Consider the following 17,442-nt stretch of genomic DNA (forward strand, 5'->3'; position numbering starts at 1 on the left):
GAAAGCAGACAGAAAGCAGACTGACAGAAATCAGTCTTTCTTAATAGCCCCAGCAGATACTGAAGAGGCAGCTTTCAGAAAAGCAGATTTGGTAATCCATTCAAGACAGGATATTTTGAAACTCCCTGCAGCAAAGTTTAAACAAAGGCAGGATTAGGTAGAATGGTAGTATTAGCCGTCATTCAAGATCCAACACAGGACAAAGCCATTAAGCCACAATAGGAATTGCCCAACACCCTTTCAGAACCCAAGCCCTTTCATTGCATCACGCCAAACTTCAACCAAACCTGGGGGCTCAGACAAACACCTAGGATTTGCATTTCCTCTTCTGCTTATAGAGCCATCTATGACCCTACATGGCCCCATGGGAGTCTGACAACAGCCAATAGAATGTATGTTCTTGCACAGGAACAGGAAGCTCAAATGCAAAGCCCAAGAAAAGGTATAACACCCCCCTCAACTCCATGTGGTCAGCTGCACCAAAACCATGTGCTTGGTGGTTCTGTTCATCATTTAAACCTTCTTTCCAATCAGCTTCCATGTTTCCAGTGTCTTTCTCCTGGCTTGGAATTGAACCAGATGGATATTTTTCCCGCAATATAAATATCATTATTTAGTTAAAGCACTTACAATTGCTCTGCACACATGATGCACTTGTTGCTGTGAGTCCGGCCAGAATCATCACGTACTGGATCATTCTCACGTGTACAAGTGAGTTCTCCATTTGGCCCGATCTGTGACCGATATTCATAGCAATTATCAAACTTCTGGAGAGAAAGAATATAAAATGATTTGTACTGATTCTTAGAAACTATTATGCAAATGCATCATTGATATACATTATCTTTGTATATCATAAGGTCAACCATGTCACCAGTCATTGAGAACCTTCCTTGAGGTCATTAAAAGCATTATTTGGTGTTGTCTTGATATTGAGTCCAATTATCTTTCTTTTGCAAGGGTATTCAAAGTGTGCCATTGATCCAGTTAATAAAATTTATTTCAGCAAGCTTGAAATACAGTCAATTTTCCCTAACCATAGCAGCAATTGCTAGGTAGACAATATCGTGAGGATAATTCAGAGAATCCGCATCTCTGCTTCAATTGCTGATAAAAAAATAAGTGTTGCAAAATAAATGCAATAAAAATGAATAAGGCCCACAATATGATCTTCATGCACTGTGGCAGACCATTATATACTTGCTGCTTTAGATGGAAGATGGAAATACAGGATAAATATCATTTATTTTTTCATGTTGAATTATAACAGATATTATATATTATCAGGCAAAGATGAAGATTTAAAAATGATACTAAACTTATTTAACCTAAACTTCCCTGATAAACCCACATAGTACCTGCTATCAAGAAGGATAATTCAGTCTGTATGCAATTTAATGAATGAGATTTTTCTCATTCATACCTTAAACAGGACAAGCATATTTTTAATACAAGACGTATACAGTTAGTCCTCAACTTACGAGCACAATTGAGCCCAAAATTTCTGTTGTTAAGTGAGATGTTTGTTAATGTGAGTTTTGCCCCATTTTATGATCTTCCTTGCCACAGTTGTTAAGTGAATCTGTGCAGTTGATAAGTTAGTACCCTGGTTGTTAAGTGAATCTGGCTTCCCCATTGACTTTGCTTGTCAGAAGATCACAAAAGGTGATCACATGATGTTGGGACACAGCAGCTGTCATATATATGAGCCAGTTGTCAAGCATCTGAACTTTGGTCACATGATCATGGGGATGCTTCAAAGGTCATAACTGAAAAAGTCATAAGTCACTTTTTTCAGGGCCGTTGTAACTTTGAACAGTCATTAAATGAATTGTTGCAATTTGAGGACTACCTGTATTGTGTGTGTTAGTATGCTATACATGCCTCCTAGTTGTTAGATTAAGACAATAGAATGTTGGCTTGCAAGGCAGTCACTAGATTAGGGATCCTAGCCTTTAGAGAACAAGTTTGGAGTATACTGGCCTTTGATTGTACCTATTGATATTGGTCTATTGGTCTATTGTCTATTGATTGAAATGGTCTATTGGTCTATTGATACATTGGTCTATTGATCTATTGGTCTATTGATCTTTTGATCAAAAAGTTCCCTGTTCCAAACTAACTGACAAGGGAGTGCTAGGTATAGAAACTATCTCAAACAGAGCAAAAAGAATTACATAACAGACTGCCATGGAAGGTATGGAGTTCTCCTTAGAGGAACTTTTTAAAAAGGCTCTGGGTGAGAAAAATGAATGCATGAAAATAATTGCTGCTTAAAATGGGAAGAAAATATATGTTGTTTAGGAAAAGATAGTTGCAAACAATGTAATCAAAAAGAACAAAAAATCTCACATTATAATAGGCAATGGAAATTCAGAAGCATTTTGATGAAAGGTGAAAGGAAACTTAAAAAAGGAACCTAGAACAGAATGAAGAATGAAAGAGATGAAATGAATTGGAACTGAAGCAGGGGTGAAATCCAGCAGGTTCTGACAGGTTCTGGAGAACCGGTAGCAGAAATTTTGAGTAGTTCGGAGAACTAGTAGCAGAAATTTTGAGTAGTTCGGAGAACTAGTAGCGGAAATTTTGAGTAGTTCGGAGAACCGGAAAATACCACCTCTGACTAGTCGCAGAGTGGGGTGGGAATGGAGGTTTTGCAGTATCCTTCCCATGCCAAGCCCACCAAGCCACACCACGCCCACCAAGCCATGCCACAGAACCAGTAGTAAAAACATTTGAATTTCACCACTGAACTTAAGTATTTTAGAGATTGATATGGGGAAGAGCTTCAAAGAATTTAATTAAAATGAATGCTATATATGTAAGTGTCCATGAAAAAAAATGGATGAAAAGAAGATCACCAAAACTGTGAGAATGTTGACAAGTGGTAAAGGATTTGTATGAAGATGATTGGAAGAATGCCCTTATTTTCCCCTGTACAAAGTGAAAAGTAGCAGCAGTAGATACAAAAAATACAGGGGCAGTTGTGTGATAGAAGACTGATTAAAGGATAGAAGAGGTGGGCAAAATTTGGGAAGTGAAATGGGCCTTTGTGCAGGGCAGGAAAAGCTCAAGCCAGGTGTTTCCTGCACAATGACACAACGTAAAATAAGAATGGGAAAAGGCACAGAAAAAGAAAAGTATGGAGAAGTATAACGATTGGTGTGAATGTAAACCAGCTTTAGTTATGCTTCTTTTCATTTCCTTTTTAATAGTTTTAATTTCTTTGGTTTACTATTTTTTATTTCTTTCCTGCACTCTTTTCCCCTGAAGTGGTAAAGTCTAATTCATATATGGTAGTGTAATAAAAAAAACCTTTGAGCGTGTGCAGGACACAGCAAACTCTTGATAGTGTTTAGCATGCTAGAATATGTCTGGGATGCATGTGTTTTCTTCTTCTTGGTCATTGTGAGCAATTGGATGCAGAATGGTAATGGTGATAGAGAAACCTGGGTAAAATTTGATCTCACCTCATTGTTTCCATATTGTGGCTGTCTCTGTTCAAGAGAATTCATCTTACCTCCATTTTTGCTGCACAAAAAAGTATAAAACATTTTTTTAACTTTTCAGCAGACAGTAATCTAATGTAGTTGAAAATCAATCACATTATCATCTACTCACAACTGCTGTAGGCACATCATGCAGTTATTGTTGTATTGTTTGCCTGAAGCATCATGAACTGGGTTAAGCTCTCTGGTGCAGAAAAAACCCCCTTTAATGAAGTAAGGCCAATATTCACGGCAACTTTCATCCTACGGTGGAGAAAAACAAAGCTTTCTTCTTTTTGTCGTCTCAGTTGAAGATACTATTTATTACAAGTCACCAACTCTGTGCTAACTGAGTTGCACGAAGCAACAATGCAGAATAATAATGCACGTAATTATACTCTCTTACAAAATGCTCCGATTGCTGGTTTTAAAATTAGGATTAAATACATGCTATCCTTTCCCATACAAGTCAATAGAACCTATTGTTTAAAAAATCAATTTCTTTCTTTTCTCTCTCTCAAATCTGTTGGTTGATTTGAGAGAGAGAGGGAGGAAGGGAGAGAGGGAGGGAGATGCACTTTAAACAGTTCATAGTCACTGCTCTGATTTTTTTTTTTTACTTTAAAAAAGCAATTTTAATATAGAAGGACTAATTCCCTGTCTTCCCTACTTGTGTCAGCTAGACAGCTAGATTCATCCTTATGGCATTTTGTGTGAACAATTGTGCTACGAAAGCTAGCTTTGTGATCCTACAAATGAGATCAGATCAATTAGACGATGAATCCAAATTGTGCTGTGTAGAAACAAAGAAATTGAGAAAGAAAGGGTCGTTAATGGAACAATTTGCTGTCTAAATGAGAAAAGGCAGGGCCAAGATAAACAAGAAACAATTAGAGCTTAGTTTACATATGGTTCCGTACCTTGCCCTAACTGGAGCAATCATAGCTTATTCACTACTCAATTACATATTAATGGAGTGCCAACAAACTGCTTGGAATTTTCTAAATAGGCAGCTGCAGCTCTGGCTCTGCCCAGGCAAGTATACACAGCACAGTTCTATGTGTGTCTTTGTGCGTATTCAGAGTTCTAAAGGCCATTGAATTGAGTGAGATTGACTTCTAGTAAGTATATATATCATCCAATTTCAGTTCGAGAAAAATCACAAGAAAAAGCAAAATAAACTCCAAGAGCGCTGATTAAAGTATACAATTATAGCCTCAATGCATTTAAGCCCTAAATAACCCCCCATCCCCCAAAAAAGGATTATACAGTATAATGATTGTTTTAAAATAATTCCTTTAAAGTGAAGCTTCAGAAAGGGTAGCTCTTCTGGGAAACAACTGTCTTCTTAATGGATCTTTTGGCTGGGGCTGTTGAGAAGCATTTCTCTTCCTTTGGCTTAATAATATATGATAACGCCCCAAAATTCCTGATGATCTGGATCTTGTTCAGCTTTGTGTCTAACATGGATTAAGGACCAAGACAATTCTGATCAGTTATTTATGCTTGGAACTGAAAAGCAGTGTTTGAACTTTTGAACGTTTCAGTAGTGTTTGTTCTTACTGTTCAAAGTATACTTTTGAGGATTCTGGCAAGGATAAACCTCGGATGTGTGGTTTTGAATATGTATGCCACAAAGGCCATGTTTCATGATGTAATACAGGGGTTTTCCATCCATCCATGTGATCTTTATCTTATGCTGTGTTCCATGCCACTACTGTCTATCTAATTCATGAAGATCTACAGTCAGTGAAGTATGAGACGTAAGGCTTATCCGCGCTTAATATTTCAAAAGTTCTGGTCCTGTGCTCCTGATGACTTGATGCTAAACCGATTTAAGAAAACCTGTCTGGACTAAGATGCTCTGGCAGCAGCCTACAGGGGAGTCACTCTTTGGCAGCCTTGCGAACTAGCCCAGACAAGAAGCCCAGCCAGGATATTAGCTTTACCTTTATTGTTAGCTTACATTAACAGAAAAGTCTGAAAGTACATCTTTCTCCCCTCACTTTTACAGTCTAAGAAACTAGGGAGGGTTCCTACTGAGATGGTTGCAATCCTTAATTCCTTCTGCAGGACTCAGCTGCCAGTTGTACAAACTTTATCTAGCCTGCAGCATTTCTATCTGTCTCCCAAGGTCATTCCTACGTACCATCACAGTCCGGACTGCAGGCTATTGTGTTCTCCCATTGGACAAGTCCCCCATACTATAGGGGGCACACACACTATATTACTGTGTGTGATATAGTGTGTACTAAGAGATATATCTTATACTAAGAGATAGATCGATTTTGCAAGCTTTTACCCAAGGCCCCAAACTCTCCATAGGTTGCTTGAAAATTATTTGAAATTTTCTGAGGGTGAATGCTTTTTATTACAAGGGACTGGCAAATCAGGGATTACAGGGGGTTTACAGTATTTGGAAAATAATAACAATAAAGTGAATAGAAAGCGGAAGAAACCCAGTAATATAAAAAGAAGGCATTCCTCCTGGGTTTCAAACCAGCAACATTTGGGTTACAAGGCAAAAGTTTTTAAAGATTGTATTAACAATAGGTTAAAAGAGAGTTTAAAAGTATTAGAGTTAATGCTAAGCTCTGGCTCGGTTGCAAAGGTGGTCCTTCCTCTGCCAAGTAGTTGAAGAACTGCTGAGATTAGAATGCACCAAAATAAAAGCACTCTGGCTGAAGCAGATAGGAGCATTTAATTTGATGTTGAGTGGACAAGCATACTTTTAAACTGGAGCAGGAAAATGTGCACAGAGATTTCAGACAGATTTGTACTTTCTACCTGCCCCATAACTGGTAAGGACTGCTCACCATGTCCAGAGTGCAGAAATGTGGCATCATCTTCCTCCCATTCCCAGGATATGGCAAAAGCATCCCAAGCCCATGTTTTCCAGCTTTGGTTCATAACTACTGTTCCTTGACCCAAGTCTTCTTGAGACTTTCAAAGAGGATGGACTGCAGTACTGAATTCTGCCTTGGTTGTTCTGATCAGTTCTGATTAACTGCAGAGCGTAGCATGTCCCTGTCTCCAGAGGCTGGTCATAGGCATTAGAAGGGATTTTGGAAGTCTAGTCCAACCCCTTGCCCAAGGCAGAAGTCCTCATACCATCTCAGACAAATGGTGTCCAATCTTTTCTTGAAAACTTTAGCAATGGAACATTCACAACTCCAGGAGTCAATTGCTTAAAAGTTCTCACTGTCAGGAAATTCCTCCTTGATTCCAGATTGGATCTCCTTCTGATGACTTCCACTCATTGTTCTTCCCTTACCCTCAGGTGCTATAGAGAATAAATTGACACCCTGTTCCCTGTGGCAGCCCCTCAATTATTGGAAAAATGCTATCATGTTTCCCCTCAATCTTCTCTTCATTAAGCTAAACATATCTAATTTCTTTAGCTTTCTTCATAGGATTTAGTCTCCAGACTGCTTATCATCTTCGTTGCTCTTCAATACACTCTTTCATCAAGTTTTTATTTTATTTTATTTTTTTGTATTGTGGTGACCAGAATACCAATTGTGGCCTCACAGTGCGGTATAGAGCAGTACTATCACTTCCCTTAATCTTGATATTACTTCCCTGTTGATGCAGCCTAGGACTGCATTGGCTTTTTTGGCAGCTGCAGCACACTGCTGCAGTTAGTACTTGATTTATGACCAGTCACTTAGTGACTATTCAAAGTTACGATAGACTCTCCCCAAAACCTTTATTGCTAGTTGCAGCATTTCACAATTATATGATCATGATTTACAACATTTTTTGCCTGTTTCTGGCAAAAATGTCTATAGGAACACATCAATTCGTTTAATCACCATGGTATTTGTTTAACAACTATGGTGTTTAGTTAACAACCACCTCAAAAAGCCATCAAATTGGGGGTGGTCATGTGGATGCTTCAACCTACAAACATCGTAACTTATAATGAAAATTCATTACGGCCATAGGTCGAAGACTATCTGTACTTAAGTGGTGGCCCATCAGGACACCTAATCCATCTCATAAACACTAATCTTAAATCAGGTTCTGCCCATGCTGTACCTGTGCATCTGCTTTTTCCTGCCTAAGTGTAGGACCTTACTTTTCTTGCCACTGCGCTGCATCTTGTTGAATAGGGATCAATGCTCAAGTCTATTAAGGTCCTTCTGAATCTTGAATTTATCTATCAAAGTATTAGCAATTCCTCCTGGCTTAGTATATTTGCAAATTTGATGAGCACCCCTTCAATCCCCTCATCTAGGTCATTTATGAAGAAGTTGAAGAACACTGGGCAGAATCTTGAGGTATCATCCTTCCCTCCATGTAGATGGAGTTCCATTGAGGACTGCGTGCTGAGTAGGGTTGGTCAGTCAACTGCAAATCCATCCGGTAGTTTTATGGTCTATCCCACATTTATCTTAGCAAGAAATAGCCCATGGTGTATTTTATCAAATGTTGAGCAGCCATTTCATCATGGACTGCTAGGCTGCTATGTCCTCTCCAAGTTGCTGTTTTTAAGATAATTTTGCAATTGTCAGAACACGATCTTCATGCTTGGGTCACCTTCTGGGTGGATTATTGCAATGTGCGCTACCTAGGGCTACCCTTGAAGAACATCCAGAAGCTTCATTTGGTCCAATCAGGCAATTATGGGCATATCTCACCATGCCCATATGACATCTTTGTTCTACAAGCTGCACTGGATTCACATTTGCTTACAGGTGCAATTTGCTTATAAAGATCTACATGACATGGGGACCACCTATATTCCATGTTTTCTACTTGGCTCATTACATCAGGCTGGAGGAGCATGCTCTGGGTCCCATCTATTAAGAGTTGTCATCTAGCAGAGCCTTTTTCATAGCTGTCCTGGCCTCTTGACACCTTTGCTCACTCTTTGACTCTGCTCACTTTTTGGAAAACCTTGAAAACTGGCTTTTTTTTCCATTAGGCATAGAATCCAGGACACAGCCCATGCAATTGGTGGATGGTGTGCTCAGAAGCCGCTATGTGTTAGTTGGTCAGGATTTTTTTTTTAAATAAAAAATATGCATTGTATTTATATTGTGTTTTAATTCTTGTTAGCTGCCCTGAATCTCATTAGTGAAAGAAGGGGAATATAAATAATAATCATATTTAAAAATAGCAATAGCAATAGCCCTTAGACTTATGTACCGCTTTGTAGTGCTTTTACAGCCCTCTCTAAGCAGTTTACAGAATCAGCATATTGCCCCCAACAATCTGGGTCCTCATTTTACCGACCTCGGAAGGATGGAAGGCTGAGTCAACCTTGAGCCTGGTGAGATTGCAGGCAGCCGACAGTCAGCAGAAGTAGCTTGCAGTACTGCATTCTAACCACTGCACCACCACGGCTCTGCTTTAGTATCAAAGGAGATAATAGAGGAAAGGATCTGAAGACAGCCATGTGTACAAATACGGGAAAGCCAAGAATGGCACAGGGCTGCAAAAGGAAAGAAAAAACCCTAAGGGAGAAGGCAGATTAGAAATCAGTCACCAAGGCTTAACTTTGCTGCAAGGAAGTAACGGGCAAGGGGAACCATCAATCCACTCTTGTGGTGTCCATGGTCCAGAATGAGCCCCAACCCTGACCCATAGCCAAACCATTGGCTCTGTATTGAATGTCTGGAGTTGAATAGCTGGGAGTAGCATGGCAGAAAAGCAGCTTAAGTTGTAGGATACAATTGCTCTTAGAGTGAGTTCTGCCCTCCATAAATGGTCATGAGCCACTTCTGATGACAAAATGAGAAGTAAGTCCAGATTGATTGTAGCTGAATAAATAAAATAATTTATATTCTGGATAAGAAAGATGCAGTATTAGATAAGGAAATGGCCAATCTATTATTGTTTTGTACTTTTCATTATAAACAATAGAGTTCGCTCTAAAGGTGGAATATAATTCAAGTTTCAGAGAAGTCCGAAGCTTTCATTTCAACAGCAAAACCCCCAGAGTTTATGTTAAGTTTTTGGTTTAGAGTAGTGTGCTTAAGATTTAGTATGTTTTGTACTTTAGTAACAATCGGCATTTATCAAGTCCCTTCATACCACTCCAGAAGAAGAATCTTTAGACCAGCTACTTCCATTACTGCCAGCTATTCCTCTTTTTCTCCTGTAATAAAGAGATGGAAAAAATATATGGAGAATGAAACTGCTAACTCCCTGTAAGGCAGCATGTTAGACTTTAGCTACCAGCAAGGTAGCTATCAACTATTGGCAGGAATGAGAATTGTGGTAAAAAATCATAAGGTCATTATCCCTTCATTTTATAAAATGAACTTTATAAGGTGCAGCATTTAAGCCCCATATTTTTTTTATTTCCAAAAGAGTTTCTTCTTATAGAATTCCCAATACCTTGAATTTCATGATAACAAAGAATGAAACTATACTATAAATATATACAAAAGGGGGAAAAAATGATGTCAACATAGGTAATGATGAATGTTTTGGATTTTGCATATATAGTTTCTCCCCTTACTGAAGTCTTTCGCATATAATCAAGTGTAAGCCCTACTACCACCATATTACAATACCATCAATAGCTTACAATCTCATAATTATCTATAATAATTTTCTATATTCCATAGAAAATTTGTTGTGGTTATGTTCCATTTCACACTTAGGAAGACTGAGATGCTATATATATATATATATATGGATAAATGTTGTCATGTGAAAGATATGAATATTATTTTAAATTGTGATAGCTGACCATTTTTTAGGAATTTTGGTTGAGAATTATATCAAAAGAGTCCAAAAGCATTATTACTTTGGATATTAAAGTCTGGATTCAAGAAATGTGTAACTTATCACTTTTTGAAGAGGATATTTTTTCCTATTAATCAAGATGAAGCAATATCCCTTTGCTATATATTTCATAATATTTTACAAGAACAGGCAGTTTTTATATGTAATTTAATAACTGGAACTAATTTAAATCTGCTGATCTCCTGCAACTACTAGCTTCCTCTCAATTATAGTCTATGCTCTTATTTACCCAATCTGTATGAATATGGAAAGGTAAACATGTGGTCTATCAGTATAATTAAAATCTAATTTGGAAATTCTGGTCATTCATTTGATGATGAATGAATATTCATCATTCTCATGAAATGAGAACTATTAGATACTTAGAAGCTAAATACCTGAATAACTTCTAGTGGTTTTCTCTGGTTATTTCGATGCTTTCTTGGGCACCTTTTTAGTATAAATCTTGATGAGTTAGGAGAACAGCAGGACTTTAAACTGATCTCTCTGTTTTAAGCTTATACAGGTAGTCTTTGACTTATGATCAATTCAGACCAAAATTGTTGTTGCTAAGTGAAACATGTTTAAAGTGAACTTTGCCCCATTTACAACCTTTCAAGCCACAGTTGTTAAGTGAATCACTGCAGATGTTAAATTAGTATCCCGGTTGTTAAGTGCAACTGGCTTCTCCTTTGACTTTGCTTGTCAGAGGATTGCATGATCCTGGGACACAGCAAAGGTCATAAATATGAACCAGTTGCTAAACATCTGGATTTTTGTCACATGACCATACAGATACTGCAAAGGTTGTAACTGTGAAAATTGGTCATAAATTACTTTTTTCACTGCCGTTTGTAACTTTGAACTGTCACTAAATGAACTGTTGTCAGTCAAGGACTACATCTATGCTGCTTTATCTGCCTTAGCAAAGATTTTCTGCTAAGCAGAAGAACCTATGAATATATTTTTGCAGTAGGAGGAAAAGGTGCAGAGAAAATATTCAGTGTACTGCTTTCATCATTGCATCAGCATCTCTGAAGCAATCACTTGCTTCTAATACTTACAAGAGTTCTCGGCACATGACACACTTATTGGTATGGGTCTTGCCTTCAGGGCCAATAATAGGGTCAATGTCTCTGTTGCAGTATAAATTCCCATTGATGAATAATTGTTGGAATTGCCAGCACATGCCCTCCTACAGAGATAAAAGAGTATTGAATGAAGCTTTCCTGATTCAGGAACTTCTATGGAGAAGTGTGCTGATCCTTCTAACTTGAGGAGCTCAATGATTTTTTTTTTTTTAATCTAGAAAATAGACCCCACACACCCGCTTTACAGTCTGTTTCTGTTGCTCGCCTCTGGGAGGAGGTTTCGAAGTATTTCTATTAGGGCTTCCAGATTCTGTAACAGCTTTATTCCTATGCCATCCATCTGGTAAACTCGCAAGATTTGTTTTTCTCGCCATGTACATACATGTCTATACATCCGACCTAGACTGTGTTGTTTCTCTGGGTCATATAATATATGTGGGTGTATATGCATAATTTTATTTATGTGTTTATTTTTTGTCATGTTTATGTATTGTATGTTGGAGGTGGTGGCCCTCTGAGAACTGTATGCAACGAAATTTCATTTTAATGTATCCCGATTAGTTTACATTTAAAGTGACAATAAAGTTATTCTAAGTCTAAGTCTAGTTCATCCTGAAAAGAATGTGATTATGCAAATGCTCCTCCCCATTTATGGAATTTAATGTGAAGAGCCAGAGACTGGATTTCTCATTTGTAAAACTCCACTTTTCATCATTCCTGTATGTTTTTGTTACCAGAAGTATTAATTTAGAAGTTAATTGAGTTGAACAGGATGTTAGGAAATGCTAGAGACTACCCCTCTCAAGACATGCTAGTTTTTCTTATAATTCTATACCAAGTTACACCAATTATGCCCTGGTACACAGTGTCATAGATGTTAATTTTGACCTAATGTTGACTGTTGGTTAATATTACCTGCAATAACTGACATGACTTTGAGGTTTTCTCAGCTCTGCTTAGATGTGATAAATTGAATTTGGGATGAGAAATGTGTTTTGTCACTGAGCACCTCTGGCCTTAATATGCCACATGTAAATGGACTATGAAAATAACCCTGTAGAAACACTGGGCAAGGACAGAAATGAGCAATGCTTGAAAGGACAAGAAAAGAACAGATAAATCAGAACTAACCTGGTATTTAACTTGACTGGTTACATCTGCAACAAAAATAGAGATACAGATATATTTATCTTTGTGTGTGTGTGTGTGGTTTCATAGAAATGACTAAATTTTACTCAATATTAAAAGATGATAGGCAGTTAAATCTGATATCCTCCAAGCTGGTTCTTGTTAAGCTTTGTTGCATATGAGATAAATAGAGATAGACTTAGACATCTTCAGGATTAGGTCCAGACTTCAAAAATAGTCCTGCCTGCCTCAGACTGGTCAGAGATAGTCCATTCCAAGTGTTTCTGGCTGATTGCATAAAACAAGAACAACAATTGCATTACCTCTACCTTTTCTAGTAATTCGGTAGTGGCTCCAAGGTCTCCCAAGCTGGATGATGACTTTAATCTAAATTTAGAAAAATTACCCTAACACCTGACTGTATTACCATTCTTTATTTGATTATGATAATTCTTGGTTTAGGTCATTTTTTTGACATTCTTACACTTCTGAATAACATTTGCAAAAAGCTTGATTGAGAACTGTTTCCACTTTCACCCTCCTTTAGTTCTCCAATCAGGTTCCTGCATGGCTCTATAATGATAATCCAAGATGAGCCATCTCCAAAATATTACTACCCTTCTAAAAGACTGTGATTGGAATAACCAATGGTTGACTGTTGAAGATATTTTCAGCTGAGGACATGCTAGTCAAGCAGAAGTCATGAGCAAATGTAATTACTTTTTGACTGGTTTTGGTTAGAGGAGAAGGCTTTTTATTCCCATGATAGAGATAGTTTTCCACAGACAGCCATTGACCCAAGTGAAATTCATCTAAATGCAGCACTGGGAAAGACCATGAAATGGACCACCAATTCAGAATCTAAATTGTTTGAATCTGAACCATAGTCTAGGTAAGTAAGCCTCAAAAAGAGAGAGGACCCTTCAGTTTCAAACATAAGCAAATCCACTGGTCTAGAAAACCCAACCTAAAATCCTAGGATAATAATCCAGCCATTGAACTTTCAGTGTTACACCTGACATCCTGCTTTTTACACCCATTATTGCTAAGGCAAAACATCAGCTAATACCCTGTTTCCCCCAAAATAAGACATCCCCTGATAATAAGCCCAATTGGGCTTTTGAGCGCATGGCAATAAGGCCAAGTGCTTATTTCAGGGTTCAAAAAAATATAAGACAGAGTCTTATTTTTGGGGAAACACGGTAATCATTGCAAATGAGGTGTCAATGTCAGGCACTGAGATTAAAAAATATATCCAATAGTTGAAAAAGACTTCTAGACCAGTCTAATTTAATGCTGCATTTAGCAGTTTTTCTGACATTGAAAATCCACATATTTTTTCAGGAAAAAAAAATAACAACTTCACCTGTCTTAATTATAGTACGAACACCCTAATTTTCTTTCTTTCCTCTGTGCATTCTGTTAAAGACAATTTATGTTTCATATTCCACCTATGCACTGATATGAAATTTGAAGTCTTTTATTTTTACCCTTACCTAGCACCAACAAATAAATTACCCCACAACAGTTGTGGCTGAGTTTTTACCACAACAAGTGTGCTCTAATTCAAGTGCCATTCTTTGGTGGAAATAAATAAATAATAAACTATAATAAACCACCTTTTTCTTTTGCAAAAAAATACTATTTATAAAGAATAAAAAGATCATTTATCCATATCATAAATAATTGTGCCAAAAAAGTTGATATAGTGTGAGTAGAGTCAAACCAGATGATTTTTTTTTAGCCCCTTATGCAATAATTCGATATTGTATCTTTGTAGTACAGATGATACAGGACCCAGTCCACATGCAAAAGCAAGATACTCAATATATCTTTCACACAGATCTGTATTAGCTGCAACAAATGAAACTTACCTTCAAACTGGATGAAAAGTGCCAGAATAAAAAAGAGACCTATTGCCTTCATGGTTCGGATAATAGAAGCTCAAGATACTTTGATTCTATGTGCACATTACTCCTAAGAGTTCTCAAAAGGGAACTCAAAGAAGAACTCCTAATCATGTAAATACATATAGGAAGCCAGTTTCTCCACCCACCTGTTGACATAAACTTCAAAACAGCCCTCATTAATTGTGCAAACCAGTCAGATGAGAGTTGATTTTAATTTTAATAAGTCTGTCAACAGAACATCCATCAGGATGCAACAGGGATAGGAAACACACCCTGCAATTTGTCAAAGCATTTGCTAATAAGTTGTGACATTTTTCATCTCTGGCAGATAATGCTAGTGTGTGATATTCACCTGAGGTACATTCAAATCAAAGATGTTTTTGTAAAATTATAATAATATAATTGAAGAGAGACAGGAACTATGTAATAAATACATATTTATTACATGAAGCTAGTAATAAATAGCCTTCAGAAGGCTGCATTTCAATACCAAAGGATCTTACAATTTAACTTATAAATCTAATACAGAGGTGTCAAACTGCCGGCCCATGGACCAGATGCGTCATGCGCAGGCCACATCCATCCCAGCTCCGCAAATGGGGAAAATATCACGAAACAACACAGGACAGCAACGTGATGCCACAAGTTTGACACCTGTGATCTAATACAAGATCAATCAATCAGAATAGAGCTGGAAGGAACATTGGAGGTCTTCTACTCCAACCCCCTGCTCAAGCAGGAGACCTTATACCATTTCAGATAGATGGTTATATAGTTTTTTCTTAAAAACCTCCAGTAATGAAGCACCTACAACTTCTGAAGGCAAGTTGTTCACTGGTTAATTGTCCTAACTATTAGGAAGTTTTTCCTTAATTCCAGGTTGCTTCTCTCTTTGATTAGTTTCCATCCATTGTTTCTTGTCTTGCCTTCTGGTGCTTTGGAAAATAAGTTGACCCCCTCTTCTTTGTGGGAGCCCTTCAAATCTGGAATACTGCTATCAAGTCACCCCAGTCCTTCTTTTCTCTAGACTGGCCATACCCAATTCCTGCAAGTGTTCTTCATATGTTTTTGTCTCCAGGCCTTTAATCATTTTAGTTGCTCTTCTTTGCACTTTTTTTTTGTAATGTGGTGCCTCTGTTTATACAAGCAATAATTGTATTAGCTTTTTTGGCTGCTGCCACACACTGCTGCCTCATGTTTAAGTGATTGTTCACTAGGACCCCAAGGTCAATGAAAGTTGAATGCAATTTTTAAGTAGATTTCTGATAAATACCTGATAAGGAATTGATGTCTCATCTAGAAGCTTTTCAGTTTTGTAAAGTTACTGGTGAAAATCATGAAAGAACACCAAGCAACTGGACACTGCAGAAATTCCTGCCTCTCTTCTTCCCCAAAAGAAACCATTTTAGGAGCTGACCAAACAATAGCAGGATTCCGTGTGCGACTTTGAGACAATCCATTTTGTGTAGTAACCAGGAAAAAGGAGTGTGGACACATTCATTTCATCAGTGATTCCTTTAAAAGCCACACCTTTTCCTGAGTTTGCACAGTAGTTGTACACTTGCATTTTTCTGGAATCATATAGTTACCAATTAGAGTAGCTTTATTTCTGCTCTAACTTCCTGACTCACACATAAGGACACGTGTCCTATTACAATTAATGATAAAATAACATTAAAATAATTTGTTTTTAACCTTATACGCAACTTCAATAACTCTTGTTTTTTGTAAGAAACAACATTAATTAAATAAAATTGTGCATAAAAAGGAGTTGAAATTAGAAAAATTCTTCAGAGGAAAATGTTGTTCTTTTTCTACCACATAAACATTCTGTTGGGGATACAACAAATTTAATTTTCTTTAAAGAAAGATGCTTGGGATCTGTGGCCCTTCAGAGGTGACTGAACTACAGCTTTCAATGATTCTTAATTCACAATCCCTATTTAGAGAATTAATGTAATTTGCTAGCAAAGACTATATTATGAATTACCAATCACCCAGAACATTTTCACAAGTATGTAAAGAGAAGTTTTTCAAACAAGAATAGTTTGTCTACATCTTCAGTTCTCTCAAAACCTGATGAAATTTCTAGAATGTTCTACTCAGCCTACTATAGTATGTTGTCACAGACTTTAATAATTCATACCTAAAAGGCCAAATGTGATCTAGGTGGAGATAAACTGTAAGGGTATCACAGAGGCAATACCAGCAGCTGTCTTCCCTTGAGAATAGTCACTTGATTGCATATCCTCACAACACTGAAGAGCCTTTTCTCTGGCACATTGTTATGTTTTCCCCTCAGCTGTCCTCAAAAACCAATACAGGAGGACTCCTTATTCAGAGCAACAATTCTCCTGTGACTCTGGACCCAGAAATAACTGAACATGTTATGTTCAGTTGAACATGTTCATAAGGTCATGTTATGACCTTAATATTAGCCTTACCTCACCATTTTGCATAAATACCCACTGTCCTAAGGACAATTTCATACCGCCCTGCTTCAGGATACAATGTTGTCAGGTTCTATGCAGCAGTGCTCAAAATTCATTGTGGTGGTTCTGAAGCAGCCACAGTTTTTCCAAATTTCAATCCCACAGGAGTAATGGGCCTCAAATTTTGGATGTATTCTATGGTATAAGTTAGCACATTTGAAGTACCCTGCCTGGCCTATTGTTGTTGCCCAGCGATGCATCTTTTCGTGCAATTAAATATTTCAAACAGATAATCAGACACAAGAGTTTTACTAGTATAGAGATACATGTCAAGTCACCCTGATAACTATAATAATATATTATACATTCAAAATGCTTCCCAAACATAGTCTCAGTAAACATCGAACTGACATCACTATCCAAATGTGTCCTATCTATGCAGGAACATGTTCATTAAATAAGCAACAACATGCATTTAGCTATTATTTATTAAATAAAACACTACAGCTGGCTTCTTTTAATATGTAAGCAGAGAAAGGACACTGTGACTTAATATTGAATATAAACCCATTCAACTTCTTCTTAGACTAGCTTCTTCCCTCTTTCAGTTAAACTCTCCAGAATTCCCCACATACTGTATAATGTTTAAAAA

General features: G+C 37.4%; 1 protein-coding gene across 1 annotated transcript in view; it reads right to left on the minus strand.

Annotated features, from left to right (window-relative positions):
* SPINK5 (serine peptidase inhibitor Kazal type 5) overlaps positions 1 to 14,509 on the minus strand; it is a 34,296-nt gene extending 19,787 nt beyond the window's left edge. The window contains exons 1-7 of the mRNA XM_034401373.3: positions 14,323 to 14,509; positions 12,452 to 12,477; positions 11,294 to 11,424; positions 9,531 to 9,594; positions 3,622 to 3,752; positions 3,471 to 3,531; positions 631 to 767 (exon numbers count right to left, since the gene is read on the minus strand). Of these exons, the coding sequence (XP_034257264.2) occupies positions 631 to 767; positions 3,471 to 3,531; positions 3,622 to 3,752; positions 9,531 to 9,594; positions 11,294 to 11,424; positions 12,452 to 12,477; positions 14,323 to 14,374 (602 nt within the window). The 5' untranslated portion in view covers positions 14,375 to 14,509. The remainder of the gene's footprint in view (positions 1 to 630; positions 768 to 3,470; positions 3,532 to 3,621; positions 3,753 to 9,530; positions 9,595 to 11,293; positions 11,425 to 12,451; positions 12,478 to 14,322) is intronic.
* Positions 14,510 to 17,442: the final 2,933 nt, after the last annotated feature.

This window comes from Pantherophis guttatus, chromosome 2 (assembly GCF_059756535.1).
Source record: "Pantherophis guttatus breed Tessera chromosome 2, ASM5975653v1, whole genome shotgun sequence".
Taxonomy (NCBI): domain Eukaryota; kingdom Metazoa; phylum Chordata; class Lepidosauria; order Squamata; family Colubridae; genus Pantherophis; species Pantherophis guttatus.